The sequence below is a fragment of the Ascaphus truei genome, unplaced genomic scaffold (genome assembly GCF_040206685.1).
Source record: "Ascaphus truei isolate aAscTru1 unplaced genomic scaffold, aAscTru1.hap1 HAP1_SCAFFOLD_1328, whole genome shotgun sequence".
NCBI lineage: Eukaryota > Metazoa > Chordata > Amphibia > Anura > Ascaphidae > Ascaphus > Ascaphus truei.
In genome coordinates this window covers 62,047-81,273 of record NW_027454205.1, presented here as the reverse complement: position 1 = coordinate 81,273, position 19,227 = coordinate 62,047, and the positions used below count along the sequence as shown (strand labels likewise).

At 47.1% G+C, this 19,227-nt stretch overlaps 1 protein-coding gene across 1 annotated transcript in view; it reads right to left on the bottom strand.

Moving 5' to 3' along the window:
* Window positions 1–218: 218 nt before the first annotated feature.
* The window catches only part of LOC142475682 (cytochrome P450 2G1-like), a 39,113-nt gene continuing 20,104 nt past the window's right edge, over window positions 219–19,227 (bottom strand). The window contains exons 4-6 of the mRNA XM_075581456.1: window positions 14,358–14,510; window positions 5,088–5,248; window positions 219–404 (exon numbers count right to left, since the gene is read on the bottom strand). Coding sequence (XP_075437571.1) covers window positions 219–404; window positions 5,088–5,248; window positions 14,358–14,510 — 500 coding nt within the window. The remainder of the gene's footprint in view (window positions 405–5,087; window positions 5,249–14,357; window positions 14,511–19,227) is intronic.

The following is a 19,227-nucleotide window of genomic DNA, read 5'->3' as shown; positions in this document are numbered from 1 at the left end:
CTGTACGGCTGTTAGCATTGGGATCCAATACGTACCCTCAGTATGTCATTTTAACACCCATTATATTATATATGTGTAAGAATAATAAAATTGATATTTTAATTCCTACATAAATCTCTGGAGGTTGAGCTTGAGTGCTAAAGCAGGGTTTCTCGTCTCTCATTTGCATCACCCCTGATATAAATAATTATAATTTTACAAGTCAAATATAATCTAGGTTACAATACCTTGTCCATTTTAATGAGGAATGTGTCAATGTAATGCCTAGGGCTGCTTGGGTCCAGCGTCCGTCTGCTCATCTCCACTCTCTTTTCTATTATTGCTAAGAGGATCTCAAAGTCACGGAATATTTGGCGATGTTTACCGGGAAGATGCTTCATGAGACCTGGGAGCATTTCATACAGCTATGAAGAATAACATGGAAATACAGGGTCAAGCTTCTAAAGTACAACAACTGCACATCGCTGTGCTATGTATCTGCTTCTCATAGGAACCTTCATTAAAGGATAAGGTGACTAAAGGCACAATTCCTCCCAGGACCGATATGGAGCAATGGCAGTGACATGTTTAGACTGTCAAATTCCTTACAAAAGGTTGTTTTCCCTTCGGCTACGTGGGACTGCATCTAGAACATATCTATGTAGTTGTCTTCCTTTAAAAAGATCCAATTCCTTCCTCAATGAAAATGTTCACTTATTTTCATCTTCTGCAGAAATGAATTAAATTCATATTTTCTAGAATTATAGTATAGACTAGTTGAGAGCCCCGGCGTTGCCCGGGATGTTTGTGGTGTGGGTGTGGCATTTGGGTGAGGAGTGGTCAACGCGGCCCATGTGCGGTGGTAGTGCTGCTGTGGCTGTACTGATGGTGATTGTATCGGTGTGCTGATTTGGGAGGGTTTGGTGCTGATGTGGGGGTGCGGATGTGGTTGTGCCGATGGGGGAGGTGCAAAGGTGCCGATGTGTGGGTGCTGATGGTGTTGATGGGGCTGAGAATGGCGGGGAGCCGAGAATGCCAGTGTGCTGGGGGGGGGGGCATGGGATAGCGGTGTGCTGATGTGGTGGTGCTGGGGATAGTGTGTGTGTGTGTGTGTGTATACACGTGTGTGTGTGTGTGTGTATACATGTGTGTGTATACACGTGTGTGTGTGTGTATACATGTGTGTGTGTATACATTATGTGTATGTATACGTGTGTGTGTATACGTGTGTGTGTATGTCTACATGTGTGTGTGTGTATGTCTCCATGTGTGTGTGTACGTGTACATGTGTGTGAGTGTACGTGTGTGTGTGTGTGTGTGTCTACGTGCGTGTGTGTCTACGTGTGTGTATGTGTCTACGTGTATGTGTCTATGTGTGTGTGTGTGTGTGTGTATACGTGTGTGTGTGTGTGTGTCTACGTGTGTGTGTCTACGTGTGCCTGTGTGTGTACACGTGTGTGTTTGTACGTGAGTCTACATGTGTGTGTGTATACGTGTGTCTACGTGTGTGTGTATGCGTGCGCCTACGTGTGTGTGTGTATACGTGTGTGTACGTGTGTATACGTGTGTGTATATACGTGTGTATACGTGTGTGTATACGTGTGTGTATGCGTGTGCGTGTGCGTGTGCGGCTGAGAGACCCGGCGTTGCCCGTGAGTTAAATTTCCCGCTAGGAGGAGGGGGAGAGCGGACGGAAGGAGCGGGAGGACGGACGGGAGGGCGGACGGAGGGCGGACGGAGAGCGGACGGAGAGCGGACGGGAGTGCGGACGGAAGGGCGGACGGGAGAGCGGACGGGAGAGCGGACGGAGAGCGGACGGGAGGGCGGACGGAGAGCGGACGGGAGGGCGGACGGGAGGGCGGACGGAGAGCGGACGGGAGGGCGGAGAGCGGACGGGAGGAGGAGGAGGGGGGGAGAGCGGACGGGAGGAGGAGGAGGGGGGGAGAGCGGACGGGAGGAGGAGGAGGGGGGGAGAGCGGACGGGAGGAGGAGGAGGGGGGGAGAGCGGACGGGAGGAGGAGGGGGGGAGAGCGGACGGGAGGAGGAGGGGGGGAGAGCGGGCGGGAGGCGGAGGGGGGGAGAGCGGGCGGGAGGAGGAGGGGGGGGAGAGCGGACGGGAGGAGGGGGGGAGGGGAGAGCGGACGGGAGGAGGGGGGGGAGGGGAGAGCGGACGGGAGGAGGGGGGGGAGGGGAGAGCGGACGGGAGGAGGAGGGGGGGTGGAGAGCGGACGGGAGGAGGAGGGGGGGGTGAGAGCGGACGGGAGGAGGAGGGGGGGGAGAGAGCGGACGGGAGGAGGAGGGGAGGGGGGAAAGAGCGGACGGGAGGAGGGGGGGGGGGAGAGAGCGGACGGGAGGAGGAGGGGGGGGAGAGCAGACGGGAGGAGGAGGGGGGGGGAGAGCGGACGGGAGGAGGAGGGGGGGGGAGAGCGGACGGGAGGAGGAGGGGGGGGAGAGAGCGGACGGGAGGAGGAGGGGGGGGGGAGAGAGCGGACGGGAGGAGGAGGGGGGGGGGAGAGAGCAGACGGGAGGAGGAGGGGGGGGAGAGCGGACGGGAGGAGGAGGGGGGGGAGAGCGGACGGGAGGAGGAGGGGGGGGGAGAGCGGACGGGAGGAGGAGGGGGGGAGAGCGGATGGGAGGAGGAGGGGGGGGAGAGCGGACGGGAGGAGGAGGGGGGGAGAGCGGACGGGAGGAGGGGGGGGAGAGCGGACGGGAGGAGGGGGGGGAGAGCGGACGGGAGGAGGAGGGGGGGGAGAGCGGACGGGAGGAGGAGGGAGGGGGAGAGCGGACGGGAGAGGGGGGGGAGAGCGGACGGGAGAGGGGGGGGAGAGCGGACGGGAGGAGGGGGGGGGAGAGCGGACGGGAGGAGGGGAAGGGGAGAGCGGACGGGAGGAGGGGGGGGAGAGTGGACGGGAGGAGGGGGGGGGAGAGCGGACGGGAGGAGGGGGGGGGAGAGCGGACGGGAGGAGGGGGGGGGAGAGCGGACGGGAGGAGGGGGGGGAGAGCGGACGGGAGGAGGGAGGGGGAGAGCGGACCGGAGGAGGGGGGGGAGAGCGGACGGGAGGAGGGGGGGTTGAGAGCGGACGGGAGGAGGGGGGGGGGGAGAGCGGACGGGAGGAGGGGGGGGGAGAGCGGACGGGAGGAGGGGGGGGGAGAGCGGACGGGAGGAGGGGGTGGGAGAGCGGACGGGAGGAGGGGGGGGGAGAGCGGACGGGAGGAGGGGGGGGGGAGAGCGGACGGGAGGAGGGGGGGGGAGAGCGGACGGGAGGAGGGGGGGAGAGCGGACGGGAGGAGGGGGGGGGGAGAGCGGACGGGAGGAGGGGGGGGAGAGCAGACGGGAGGGGGGGGAGAGTGCGGACGGGAGGAGGAGGAGGGGGGGGGGGGAGAGTGGACAGGAGGGGGGTGGGTTGGTTAAAATTTCCGGCTCTCTCCTCTCCACTCCCCCTGTATGTTTCTCCGCTCCCCCCCTCTCTCTCCCCTCCTGCCCCCCCCCCATGTGACACAGACACACACACACAGTGACACACACAGTGAGAGACACACACACAGTGTCACACACACACAGTGAGACACACACACAGTGTCACACACACACACACACACACACACACACACACACACACACACATATACACACACACACATATACACACACACACACACACACACACACACACAGTGAGAGACACACACAGTGTCACACACACACACAGTGAGACACACACACAGTGAGACACACACACACACAGTGACACACACACACACAGTGACACACACACAGTGACACACACACACACACACACACACACACACACGTCACCTCTCCTTCGGGGCGCCGCCATCTTAGGTGCCGCGTGTCCCCCCGCCGGGGAGGGAGGTGAGTGCGGGAGGGAGTAGAGCGTGAGTGAGGGAGTAGAGCGGGAGGGAGGTGAGTGCGGGAGGGAGTGGAGCGGCTTCCGGGCGCCTCTTAGGTGCCGCGTGTGCCAACCCCCACCAGGGAGGGAGTGGAGCGGGAGGGAGTGGAGTGGGAGGTGAGTGGAGTGGGAGGTGAGTGGAGCGGGAGGTGAGTGGAGCGGCTTCCGGGCGCCTCTTAGGTGGGCGCGTGTCCCCCCGCCGGGGAGGGACTGGGAGGGAATGGAGTGGGAGGTGAGTGGAGCGGGAGGGAATGGAGTGAGAGGGAGGTGAGTGGAGCGGGAGGGAGTGGAGCGGCTTCCGGGCGCCGCCGGGGAGGGAGTGGAGCGGGAGGGAATGGAGTGGGGGGGAGGTGAGTGTGATGGGGGGGGGGAGAGGACAGAGGTGTGTGTGTGTGTGTGTGTGTGTGTGTGTGTGTGTGTGTGTGTGTGTGTGTGTGTGTGTGTGTGTGTGTGTGTGTGTGTGTGTGTGTGTGTGTGTGTGTGTGTGTGTGTGACACTGTGTGTGTGTGACACTGTGTGTGTGTGACACTGTGTGTTTTTTTTTTTTTTTTTTTTGTGGACCTTTGGCCCGTCACTCCGCCTCAGGCCAATGCGAGGTGTGGGGGGCGGGCCAAGGGGGTGGTGTGAGTGTGTGAGGCCAATGAGAGGTGTGCGGGGGCGGGCGGCCCAAGGGACCAATGAGATTGCCGCTAGGGACACCGGACATCCAGGCAGGCAAACATACAGTGCTTTCACTAATATAGTATAAGATACAGTAGGTACATTTAAGAAATAATTGTCAAAGTAATTAACACATGGAGTATTGATCCAGGGAGATATCTGATTAATCAGGATAAAACATTTGCAGAGTTTTGATGCAGGGAGACTTTTGATTGATCAGGATAAAACATATGCAGAATATTGATCCATAAATGTGATTAATCAGGGTACCACATAGACAGAGCATTAATTATTTTATTTCTTTATATTCCTCCGGATTAGAATTTAACGTAACTTGAACTGGATGGTCATGGATGTTTTTGCAACCTAATTACTATGTTTTTATGTTATCACTAATCACAGTATAAATATCTCATCACCATTAAAAACTGTGATTAACAAACTTTTTACATTTGAGGCACGTTTTCTGTTGGTTAATTGCCAACAAGCAAATATATATAGTACATTACAATTCTGCCCCCACAAAATAGCACTTACCTGCCCGCAGGCAGAGCTTATGAGCTCAAATGACTCATGAATCACATGTACCATAGACAGTAGGTCCTTGTTGTCATATTCAAAGCGGTCACCGAACATGATCGAGCTCATGATGTTACAAGAGGCAAGGCTGAGATGAACACTTGGGTTGAACATTGTCCCTGGAAAAGATGTAGAGGATTAATCCAATAACAGTGCCTCAAAAACCTATGTTTAAAAGTAGCTATATTTTTATCATGTATATTGCCGTGTTCATGATGTAGGCATAACAAGATCCTCCATAACTCAGAGTTATCAATAATCTAAAACATGAGTATACAGTATAATCGGGGTTGTATAATGAAAGTTGGAGTATGCTCAAGTGTTAAGCTTGTATCCTGGCTGGCTCATTACTGAAAAGGTAAATGTTACACTCACATAAAGTAAGTGAGAAAACAAGCTCAGTCAGGGACAAAGCACATCCGATCTGCAGAAAATCTGTATACTTGTTTACTTTCCTCAGCAGGAAAGATGAGGGGAATGGGGGGAGGGGGTGGAATAGAAAAGAAACACAGTAGTACAATCGAGTAATACTCAGGATGTATTGGAAGTGAAATAAGACTCACAAACAAACAAACAAAGTGTTCAGTGGCTTTGGGTGTTATAACCTCAGAAATAGGCACACGGTCTATTCCTCTTCCAGTGTCTCTGCACAATCCTGCTTTCAGTAACTTAGGTCCCGAACCTGGTCCTGAACAAGGCAGCTGGGCAGAAGGATCCTCTCCCTTTCTTCTGTGGGGAGATGCTAGTTGCTTATTGTGACGGTGAGGGGGTAACCAGGCTTTATAATAAAGGTAAAGCCTACTTGTTTGCCCCTGAACTGTGTTTTGGGGGTCCTAGAGTGTCAGCTCTTGAACCCGTGTATTGTGCATGCATTACTGTACATGTAATAAAAAATGCGACACTTGCCATTTTTCATTTTTCACCCTTTCCAGGAGTGCTAGCAAGTGGTGACGGCCAGGCTGTGAGTTTCAGGGTAGGATTGACCGAGTAACATTTCAGATTGCGTCTATTTAGCGGGGTTCCAAAGTTACCGGAGACCCCAAAAACATACCCAGGGATCAGGTTAGATTCCCAGCTATGTTGAAGCGCAGTGCTCCGGTCAAAACTCTACCATGAAAGCGTTGTTGCAACTCATCACTAGGGGGTCCTGCTTCAGCATAGACCAGAAAAGGTAAATGGGGCATGAAGGGGTTAATGTGTCCCTGCAACATACACCGGTGTCCCCAGTGTAATGAGGGGGTGCCCAGTGTTTGCCCAGACCCCCTAAACCTAGTATAAAGGTTTGGGGTTTACGCCAGTCAAGAATAAGGCTGAGAGGGTTTTTATTAAGATAAGCCCGTGGGAGTTTTAAAAGTCAAGTTAAAATGTTTAAAGATCCAGTTGGCTGTGGGTAAGAAATAAAGACTAGTGTAAGGTCTAGGTCCATAGATGAAAGGGACACTTTTTGCCAGGGGTGTGAAAGCCATTTAAATAAGATGGTTGTGTAAATACAGGCCATCCTGGCAAACTGTCACCTCCCTAGACAGAGAGGCCCCAGCCCTGCAGGAGCTTAGCATGACAAATAAGCAAGATGGCGGTTTTGTCGCACATGCCCAGTGCCATTCTGAAGCCATAGGTGCCAGCTTTCACAAACCTGGCAAAGTGTGTGAGTGGCTTGAGATGAAGTTCCCTCTATACGGATTGACTGTAATACTGCAGGAATGACTTTGAAAAGTTATAAAAAAAGTGAGCAGCCAGCCCAGAGAGCAGGTTTTTTCCCCAGTGATTCAATGTGATTCCATGGTTTTGCCAAGATTTCCAAGTTCTCAAGATCCTAAATCCTAGGAGTTCTAAGTGACTCCAAGCCCATAGAAGCCTTGCGGAGACAGCAAGGAAACAGCTACAGGACTTTAAGCAGAAAAGTTCCTAAGTCAGACTTTCAGTACCCTTTGGAGTGGAAAGTGCAGGAGCTGCTGGAGGCTCATGCCGATTTGGGCTCCAGAACCTGTTGGGCTAAGTCCCGGTCAACCAACGGACTATTTACAGACGTTATTTCAACTAGAAAAGTCAGTGTTTCAACCCCAAACCTCCAGTAAGTGTATTTTTCTTCTGCCTATTCAATGTGTGTTTGCCTGTTCCTACGGAATAAAATACAGTTTATTTTACTTCTTGGCTTTGCTCAGTGATATGAACCCGGTTTTAAATGTGTAAGTGCCTGGTCCCCAGTGACACTTAGGCCGCGCTTAAAGTTATGGCGATGGCGCGCAGCTCCAAAACCAGTACCTGAAGTCCGTCGCGGGTGCCCAGAGTGGGGTGACCGTGACGACACTGCGTAGCGACGTGGAGACCAAAAGCATAGAAGACAAATGATTTTATGATACACAGCGATGGATGCATCACGTGACTGGTGGCAAGCCAATCACATCTCCATCTTGCCTTTTGTGCCTCCCCCCTTGCTGACGTCAGCGTGTGACGTCACATTGTCACGAGAAAGTAATGCACTGCTTACTATAATCGCAGCCTTAGAACAGAGCTTGCTACCTCCGAAGTCACTCGTCAGTGACGGTGCCTCACTTCTGAAACCCGGATATCTCCGCAATGTCAGAGGCAGAGGCAGGGAAATGAGAACGCACTGGAGGGATGCCATGGGTCACACAATGCAGTCAATCCACAATGCAGTTAATCCTACGCGTTTCTCTGTATGCATTACCTTCCTCAGGGATTATGGGATTATGAGAAACTTCAGATGATTTATATGATTTGGAATCAATTATGTAATGAGCATAAAAACATTAATATTAATAATAAATTCCAATAGTATATTACATATAAATATGACATAATATTCAATAATATTTAACCACTGTGTTCTTAATCTCTACCACCATTTTATGGTCATTCTACCTTGTTACACATGCCTAAATATTAGTTTTTTTGTATAACGTTTTAAATAATTTTTTATTTACATTTTTATTGTTTTGATTTAATTGATTGGCTGTGTAACATCTTTAGTGTCACATATAAAGTGTCTGTGGAGTTAATACTGGAGTTAGAATTTGAGGTGAAGAATACATGAAGATCTGGACTCTGCACAACAACAACAACAACTCTGCATCTGTGAGAACTTGACTTTCTAAATGCTCTGATAATTTGTACTCTTCATATCCTCCAACACCTGGGCATTCTCTCCTCCTGCAGCTCACTATACCACCCCTATTGCTTTTTCTGTTTACTGTTTTCTCACTCCTTTGTAAACGTTTCTGTTCCCCCCAACTTCCCTACTCCCCTCCTATCAACATTTCTTAATATCTCCTCTCCTCCACCTATGCCTGTGCCCATACCCTGTACCATTATTTATACACTTCTCTCCCAACAACTTCGTTACCCCTCAATATAAAGCACCCACACAAATCCTCTATTCACACCCTCATTCTATCTACTCCTTCCTGCTTCTGGGGATCTCTCCTAATCCCAGACCCAGCCATATACACACCTGCTACTTCTTCCCCTGCAAATGGTGTTAAACTATCTGAGTTAATACTGACTAACATTAAACCCTGCCTCACAAATCAAGCATCCCAATAGCCTGCACTCGTGGCTATTGTCCCACACCCACAGTCACTCCTGCCAACCATTGTGGACAAGCAATGCTGCCTTGAGCACTTATTTCCTCCCCTGCTGTCTCCATAAATCTCTCATCATAGTACCACTTAGATGGTAAAATCTTCAGGGCAGGGGTTTCCTTTCCTATTGTCTGATTTTGCTGCGCTCATTGTATTATTATAATTCCCTGTATTATTATAATTCCCCTAAAAAACGGTATTTTTTGTGAAGCGCTTAGTACACTTTTGGCGGTATTTAAATAAAGAGACACATACATACATTTATTTCAAATCATATAAATGGTCTGAATTCTCTCACAATCCAATAATCCCTGAGGAAGATCACGCCTAGAGCGAAACACATAGGATTGACTTCATTGTGTGACCCATGGCATCCCTCCAGTGCATTCTCATTTCCATGCCTCCGACTCTGATGGAGACAACCGGGTCCCAGACACGAGGCTCCGTCACTGAAAAGTGACGTCGGAGGTAGCAAGCTCCATTCTAAGGTCGCGCTTATAGTGTCGGTGATGGCGACAGCGACGTTGCATCAAAACAAATGTATTGCTTTACAATTAAGCCATGTTTGAAGTAGCAATGTTTCAAGTAGCTGGCAATGTTGGAGTTTAAAAGGGAGTTGGGAAGAGTATTGGACTACTGGATTGGTCATCTTTTTCTTCTATTTTCAGGTAAAAACTATATTTGAATTCTGTCTCTAAATCATCCCCAGCTGCCTATTTTAGTCAATTCAACTTGTTACAACTATCTGGTAAAAACTATATTTGAATTCTGTATCTAAATCAATCACCCCTTGATGTGTGTCTTAATTAAATTCAGCTTTGTCACTTAAGCAGGACAACACCCGGTTTAAAAAAACATCTGTTTGTAATGTGCCTCACATGTATTAATTAAGTTGTCTGGGCTGAATTTAATTTCAGTCAGGTGACATTTTAGACCTATAAATCTAAAAGCCCAGCAGCCTTATGCTGTTTTCAGCGATGTTTGAAGTAGCCAGGTTTCAAGTACCTTGTAAAGTTGTTTTTAAAAGGGAGTTCAAAAGGAGTGGACAACACCTACTGGCCCTGAATCCTGGATTTGATCTATGCTGGAAAGGAGGACATTATCTAGCCCAGACTGCACCTCAGCACTTTACTATTGCTGTGATGCCGCATTTACTATTTCTAGTTTCTCTGACCTCACTTGTTTTCAAATTATGCACTTCTTTTACCAGCCTCATGTCTCCAACTCTTTTCATATATCTCCATCTCTCCTGTCTTCACCACTTCTCAGTTCACATGAACTACTTTCTTACCTGCGACCTCTGTCACTACACAGCTATACCCCTGCCTTAAAACACACCCCTTGGATGTGTAACATCAAAGTGTAACATTTAAGTATGTGTGAGCTGGATTCCACTATCAATTGCTACAGATTTTAAAATGTATTAACATTGGTACTGTATGTGTGAGCTGGATTCTATCAATTGGCAAGATCCTAAAATGTAATTAACAATTTGGTGTGAGTTGATTAGGCAGACCCCTCCCTTAATTATTAGTCAATGTGGCTGTGTTTTAGAATACTTAAGGCAGGATACCTTGCCTGTTAGCCATATGGCTGTGTAACATCAAAGTGTAAGATTTAAGTGTGTGGCAGAGTTAATCTTGGAGTAGAAATTGGAGTTGAAGATTGGAGGAAGATCTGAACTCTGAACAACATCTTTACAACAGTGAGAACTTTAGTTTCTAAAAGCTGTGATTAATTGTACTATTACTATCCTCCAATAACTGGGCAGTCTCTCCTCCTGTATCTCACTATGCCCTCCTTATTGCTTTTTCTGTTTACTGTTTCCTCATTCCTTGGTGAATGTCCCTGTTATCTCCAACTTCCCCACTACCCACTGCACCATTATTTATACATCTCTCTCCCAACAATCCTAAATAAAAAACACCCACACAAATCCTCTATTCACACCCTCTATCTACTCCTTCCTGCTGCTGGGGATATCCCCTAAGCCTGAAGCCAGACATACACACCTGATCTCACCCACGCCTCCCTGCCATCTCTTCCCCAGTAAATTGTGTTAACCTTTTCATTTAACACTGACTAACCTTAACACTTGCCCCACTAATCAAGCATCCCAATAGCCTGCACTCATGGCTATTGTCCCACAGTCACTTATACCACCCATTGTGGCCAAGCACACCCATCTACAGCACTTATCCCCTACCTGCTGTCTCTGTAAGTTTCCCCTCAAATCTCTTCAGTTGTAAGCTCTTTGTGGCAGGGATTTCCTTTCCCATTGTCTGATTTTTGCTGCACTTATTGTATTTTTTAAATTTCCTGTACTGTATTCTTTGTGAAGCGCTGAGTACACTTTTGGCACTATATAAATAAAGACATACAATACAATACCCCTACAAAATCAGCCTCACACATTCTATTTCTATCCATGCTTCTCCTCCTTGCTTCTGGGGATATCTCTCATAATCCTGGTCCCTGCCTTATTTCTACATGCTCTCATCCTCGCCTGCCAAATTCAACTTCTACTCCTTCTAGTGTCAACCCCTCCAACCTCATACCCATCCCCTACCACCCTTCCTCCTCTCTCCCTTTCTCCTGTGCCCTTTGGAATACTCGCTTCCTTTCTAACAAGTTCCTCTCTCTGCATGATTTCTTTCTCTCTCACTCTCTGCTCCTATTTGCTATAACTGAGACCTGGCTTACTCAGTCTGACTTTGCTCTGGAAGCTGCCCTCTCTTATGGTGGCCTTTCCTTCTCCTACACTCTGCGCCCTGATGGCAGGGGTGGAGGCGTGGGGCTCCTCCTCTCCTCTCTCTGCCGTTACTGTACCCTTCTTATTCATCCCTCTCTTGCTTTTCCCTCCTTTGAGGCTCACACTGTCCAGATCTTCTCTCCCTGTTCACGTGGCGGTCATCTATCGCCCACCTGCATCTACTCATCCCCCTTCTGCCTTTCTCTCTCAATTTGAATCCTGGCTCTCTTTTTTTCTCTCCTCATGCTCCCCTGTTCTTCTCCTTGGGGACTTCAACTTCCACACTGATGACACCTCTCTCCCATGGGCTACCCGCTTTCTCTCGCTATCCTCTTCTTTGGTCTTCAACAGTGGACTGCAGCCAGCACCCACAAGGATGGCCACTACCTAGACCTGGTTTTCACTATAAACTTTTCTCTCTCTGATTTCTCCATTTCCCCCTTTCCTCTCTCTGACCATCACCTCATCTCATTTTCTCTCTCTATCTTCTCCCCTTCTCCATCTCCATCTCCCCCTCATTTCTGCAGAAACCCGTACTCTATTAAGCTACCAGCCTTTGATTCATAGTTACATAGTTACATAGTTACATAGTTACATAGTAGATGAGGTTGAAAAAAGACGTACGTCCATCAAGTTCAACCTATGCTAAATTTAGACAACAGATACTTTATTCTATATCTATACTTACTTATTGATCCAGAGGAAGGCAAACAAAAAACCCCATTAAGGGGAAAAATTAATTCCTTCCTGACTCCAATAATTGGCAGTCGGATTAATCCCTGGATCAACATCCTTCCCATGTATACTTATTTGGTATATCCCTGTATACCTTTCCCATCTAAAAAGATGTCCATCCTTTTTTTGAACAAATCTATTGTATCTGCCATCACAGTTTCCATGGGTAATGAATTCCACATTTTAACTGCCCTTACTGTAAAGAGGTAAATGGAGTATAGGCGGTCACTGCGTGAATGGAACTCAGTCAAGAAATGGATTAAAATCAGCTTTATTAAACGATGGTGCTGTACATCACAGAGAGACCTCTGACGCATTTCACCCCGTCGTGGGACTTTATCAAAGAGTGCTTTACTGTAAAGAACCCTTTCCTTTGTTGCTGGTGAAATTTCCTTTCCTCCAACCTTAAGGGATGGCCCCGAGTCCTTTGTACTGCCCGTGGGATGAATAGTTCTTTTGAAAGCTCCTTGTATTGTCCCTGAATATATTTGTATATAGTTATCATATCCCCTCTTAGACACCTCTTTTCTAATGTAAATAAATCTAATTTAGCTAGCCTCTCCTCATAAGTTAGAATGTCCATCCCCTTTATTAATTTGGTGGCTCTTCTCTGCACTCTCTCTAGTTCCATAATGTCTTTTCTAAGGATTGGTGCCCAAAATTGTACTCCATATTCAAGGTGTGGTCTTACTAATGCTTTGTAAAGGGGCATAATTCTGTTTACTTCCCTTCCATCCATTGCCCGTTTGATGCAAGATAAGATCTTGTTTGCCTTTGCAGCTACTGTATGACATTGGGCACTATTGCTAAGCCTGCTGTCTACAAGCACTCCTAAATCCTTCTCCATTTATATCTCATTTAATTTGTAAGTCACCTTTTTATTCTTGCATCCCAAATGCATAACCTTACATTTATCTGTATTAAACCTCATTTGCCATTTACCTGCCCACGTTTCCAGTCTCTCCAAGTCCTTCTGAAGAGAAATTACATCCTGCTCTGATTCTATTACCTTACACAATTTAGTATCATCAGCAAAGATGGAGACTTTGCTCTCGATCCCAACCTCAAGGTCATTAATAAACAAGTTAAAAAGCAGGGGTCCCAGTACCGATCCTTGAGGTACTCCACTCACGACTTTGTCACACACTCATTTGTCTTACAGTATATGTTATACGTGTATATTCTGTCTTCTTCTTTGTAATTGGTTTTGTTTAAAAATTCAGTAAACATTGAGTCTAAAAAAACAATAAACTGTTGGGGGTCTTGAGGACTGGTGTTGAGCACCCCTTTTCCATAGGTTCATTTTGCATAAGACGGTCCATGCTGGAAGATAACTTACAGCCCATTCATTTGAATCGGCTGTAAAGGACCATATATACTACTGTACGTGGTCTTATAGAAAAGCACTGCTTAGAGAATATGGCCCACTATGAATTACAATCTTTGTATATGCGACGCAATGCCAGCTCTAATTATTAGCCATTTATCTTAGAAACAGACTAGTTTTGTCACGAGAACTGCAGCTACAGTATTTTTTTGCATTGATATTTAATATTGAATACGGTGAAAACTCCAGATTTGTATTGCTACTAACAGTGTTCTTTTGGGGAGATACTACACTTGATTGGGTCCCATTGTGTCTGCAAAAATTCTACATGCAGTGTTGTATAATTTGCAAAAAATATATATTTTAATTATGTTAGGTGACAACACCGCTATTGAGGTTTGGGATATGCCCCATATCATATATTGTTGCAATATTATTGAAAGCCAAACCACTGTAAGAGTATTATTTTTACATACAACAGTATAGTTCATAGATTAAATGATAGTGTACAGAGCTTCCCAAAAACAGAGCTTTCTTCTTCAAGTGTAGAATAAACATTGAGATTTAGAAAGCTCTGGGTGAGATATCACAACTGGGAATAAATCTACAGTTCTTCAGGACCAATACTACTAGAACTTTGAAATATGTACATACCTGTAGGATAAATGAGTTTGGGTTCTACAACGTTACAATATATTTTTAAGGGATTTCATGGAGTCACTATACGGATGTGAAGGGTTCACAGGTCTTGAAGGGTTGAAGACCACAGGCTTACACTATACCTTTTGACAACCTTTGAACAATGTACCAACCTTTGGTCTTTCTCAAATCAGATATGAGATACTGAATCTCCTCTTTGATTCGATCCTCAATCCCTCTCTTCCCCATGCCGAAATCCCTCAATGTGACAAGAGTGAAACGGCGCAACTGCCTCCAGCGTTCCATGTTGTTGGTGAAGGCAACCCCTAGAAAAGTATGAACCCCAAGTTACAATTCAATATGTTTTCTACTTGATAGGACAGGATATTAACCTCTTGTAGGAGCACTGCTCATGCTTCACTTAGTCAAATTGATTCAAGAGCTACACAGTCTACAAGAGAGGCCACGTCAGGTACAACATATGAAAGCTTCTATAATGATGGGAATATGAATGGCTCAGTGGAAATGTTGCTGTCATGAAGCGGATGATACTGGTTCAAATCCCAGTGTCAGCTCGTACGGACCTTACAGCTCACGTTTGCTCCCTGTACATAAGACATCAAAATGGGATTAATAAATGACAAACTTGTGGCCTAATCATTAATCTGCAATAAATGCATTTATGGGTGAAAACATCTGTTTTTGCATGGTCTTGCATATTGGTATTCTGTAAAGCAGGTATCGCCTACGTTAATCTATTTGGAGGTATGTGAGTAAATGGACCCCCACCTAAATTGGTGTATCTCGCTCTCCAGCAAAAGCCTTATTTTGAGTACCTCAGGAAAGTGGGATTTTCAGACGGTACTGCAGCAAATTGGGCAAACGTGCATGCAAATGAAATGGTAGAGGGAGTGGCTCAGTGAGTAAAGAGACTGACCGGCACTGAGAGTTTGAAGCAGGGGAACCTGGTTCAATTCCCGGTGTCGGCTCCTTGTGATCTTGGGCAAGTCACTTTATCTCCCTGTGCCTCAGGCCCCAAAAACATAGATTATGTGATGTGATGTTATGTGATTATGTGATGCTCCACGGGGCAGGGACCTGTGCCTGCAAAATGTCTCTGTAAAGCGCTACGTAAAACTAGCAGCGCTATACAAGAACATGCTATTATTATTATTATGTCAAACCGTGGGATTTTATGCACAGAAGATTATTAATCAGTACAGTGAAAAAGGTACAATGTGATTGCAGGTAGATTTTGCCCTCATAGTTTCACTATTATTACCCTTTAAGAATTGATTTATTTTCTAGGACATTTCTCTTAAAAACTACATCAGGAATCAAATTGTTTACAAATGTGCAGCATGTACAGTAGGTTCTTTCTGACTAACGATGCTCTTTTAGATGATGGTTTTACAGTGTTCTAAATTGTTTTAGATTGGGGTATATTTTAATGGGCAAACATACAATTTATTTATAGATGTAGTTGGTTTTTATATTGCCTTATAACCTCACAAGTTTCTACTTCATGTGTGTAGTCAGGACCACTCTTACCTCCAGGATGCGGGAAGGGGACGGCTGTGTGGTTGCTGCACGGAGATTGTGAGCTGGTGAGTGGGGCTCAGGGGCTGCAGACCCTGGTACTGAGGTGGGATAGCATGAAACTGCACTCCCACAACAGCGCAGGCATGCCTGGAGGGTGGATAGTCAAGATCGCCGGGTCTGGGCTGGAGAGAGTGGGTTAGTCTTAATACTTGCCGAGGTCATAGGTGCCAGGAGAGTAGACAGTGTCTGGAGTGCCGTGGTCTGGGGTTGGAGCCAGTAGGAAGGTAGTTGGTCCGATAGCCATGGTCAGGGATGGAGAATAGCGGATGGTTAGAGGCAAGCCGGGGTCAGTAATCCAGAGAGAGGTCCTAAAGTCAAGCCGGGTCAGTACACAGAACAGATAAGCAGCAGAGGGTTAAAGCACAACAGGAACAAGGCAGGGACGTGGGAACACAAGGCTACCATGAACTACGCTCAGCCAAAGAATGGAAGGAAAGGCTGAGCATATATAGGAGAGCTGGACAAATGGGACCGAGGGGAGGAGTGGAGGCGCGGCCTCTGTGGAAGCAGGGATAGGCTGCAAGGTGCAGGAGACAGGTGGGAGAGAGATTAGTGTTGACACAGCTGGGGAGCGGTAGACGCGCGTTATGTGTACGCGCCGCACAGGACGGCCGCAAGCTACCAGCGGAGGGGCATAGCCAGCATCCGTGTGATCCTTGAAAGCCCTCCGTGGGCACGCTTGCTCTGTAAGGTGTGCAGGAGGCTGTACAGCAGGAAGCAAGGAGGAAAAACACCGCAGTGGGCATGATTCTTTACAGTACCCCCCGCTTGAGGAGCGGCCTCAGGACAACTCCAATATGGCTTGTGGGAGTACCTGGCGTGAAAGCGCCTAGCAAACTGGGAGCATGTATTTGGTGATGGGGTATCCAGGACCTCTCTTCGGGTCCAAACCCTTTCCAGTGGACCAAGTACATGACTGATCTCCTCGATCTTCTAGAGTCGATGATGTACTGTATCTCATACTCTTCTTGTCCTTATACGATCACTGGCTTAGGAGTAGAAGAAGTGTTAGGAAATTGAGAACTCTGAAAAACAGGCTTGAGGAGAGAAACATGAAAGACTGAAGGTATTTTCATAGGAGGCAGTTGTAACCGGTACGCGACCGGATTGATTTGCTCAAAAATGGAAAATGGGGGCCTGTTTGAGGGTCAGTGTCTTCAGCCTGATATTTTTGGAAGACAGCCACACCCTTTCTCCTGGTTTGAAGTTGGACACCTTGCACCGATGACGGTTCACTTGAACGTTTTGTCTACGAGTTGCTTCCACAAGAGTCCTCTGAATCCTCCTCCATGATTCTTGTAAAGAATTGATTCTGTTTTCCGCTACTGGGACCCCGGAGGGAGAAGAGGAAATGGGAAGCTGTGCCAGGTGAAACCCATAATTGATGAAGAATGGTGATTCTTGTGTAGATTTGTTCCTTAAAGAATTGTGGGCAAACTCTGCCCATGGGAGAAGGTCCACCCAATCATCTTGGGCGTCGGAAATGAAGCACCGTAAATAATGTTCCAAAGTTTGGTTAGTTCATTTGGTCTATCCATTGGTCTGGGGATGATACCCTGAAGAAAAATATCAGGATGACCGGCAAACTTAGATGAATGACCCGAGTCTAGAATCTTCTTTCGAAATTGAGGAGCAGCATATAGACAACCATTCGGCACCTCAAGACCATCGGGAAAGCGTGTTTGAGTAGCCAAAATGTCATCCAGGACATCAAAAGATTTTGGCGAAAATAACGTATTTGGAAGGAAGGATAGTCTCCGATATATCTTCAGACTTGGCTTCGACCACAAACTGACGGGACAGTGCATAAGCTTTCAAGATTTTAGACCCGGGAATATAAGAAATAAGATACTTGAATCTAAAGAAGAAGAGAGACCAACGGGCCTGACGAGCTCCAAGACGACGGGCGTTTTCTATGTACAGCAAGTTTTTATGATCTGTGAGAATTGAAATGGGATTTTCAGTACCTTCCAAGAGGTGCCTCCATTATTGTAGTGCGAGTTTGATAGCGAGGAGCTCTCTGATGCCAACATCATAATTCTGTTCCGCCGAGGAAAACTTCTTAGAAAAAAAACCGCAGGGGTGAAGCTTGGCCTGAGGGGATTGCCTTTGAGAAAGAATAGCGCCTGTGCCAACGTCAGATGCATCTACCTCAAGAGTAAAAGTCGTTTGGGATCTGGGTGACAGAATAGAGTCAAAAGCTTCTTTGACAGATTTGAAGGCTTGAAGTGCCGCAGGTGGCCAGGAATAGGTGTTTGCTCTTTTCTTTGTCAAGGCCGTGATAGGAGCTACAGTAGAAGAACATTTTTTTTATGAATTTGTGATAATAATGAGCAAATCCTAAGAATCGTTGAATTGATTTCAAAGAGGTCGGCTGTGGCCATTCTAGCACTGCCTTGAGTTTGGCAGGGTCCATGGAGAATCCGGTGTCTGAAATAATATAGCCCAGGAAAGAAATGGAATTCTGGTGAAATAGGCACTTCTCTAGTTTGGCGTATAGGAGATCCTCCCGAAGGCGAGGAAGACCAGCTTAGTGTGATGTATGTTTTCTGAGAGAGATTTAGAGAAGATGAGAATGTTGTCAAGATAGACTATGACAAAAAGATTGAGAAGATCTTGAAAAATCTCTTTTACGAATTCATGGAATATTGCTGGACCATTACAAAGGCCAAAGGGCATGACTAAATATTCGTAATGCCCAACACAACTGTTGACGGCCGTCTTCTACTCATCGCCTTGGCGTATACGGACAAGATTATATGCTCCTCGAAGGTCCAATTTGGAAAAGATAGTGGACCCTTGTAAGCGATCAAAAAGCTCAGAGATGAGTGGTAGGGTAACGGTTCTTCACAGTTATCTTATTAAGCCCCCTGTAGTCTACACAAGGGTAGAGAGACCCGTCTTTCTTTATAACAAAGAAAAAGCCAGCCCCAGCTGGGGATGAAGAATTCTGAATAAATCCCCTCTTCATGTTTTCTTGAATGTATTCGGACATAGCTTTGGTCTCAGGAAGAGAAAGAGGGTAAGATCTGGCTTTGGGAAGAACTGAGCCTGGCAAAAGATCAATCGGGCAATCAAACGGCTGATGAGGGGGAAGAACTTCGGAGCGAACCTTGTGAAAGACATCTTTGAATTCAGCATAAACTTCAGGAAGAGTAATTTTGTCTTCTTCAGGAGTCTTTAAACCGCATATTTGTTGTCTCGGACTGATACAAGACTTGGTACATTGAGGGCTCAACTTTATGGGTCCTTTGTTGGTCCAATCCAACTATGGGTTGTGTCGTTAAAGCCAGAGGAGGCCCAAGATTACCTCAATGGATGGTGTATAAATTACGTCCAGAACGATCTCCTCCTTATTGCCGTCTTCAGTTATGAGAGAGAGTTCGCAAGTTTTCAGAGAGATGAAGGCTGGCTGGAGGGGGTGTCCGTTGATGTCTTCCA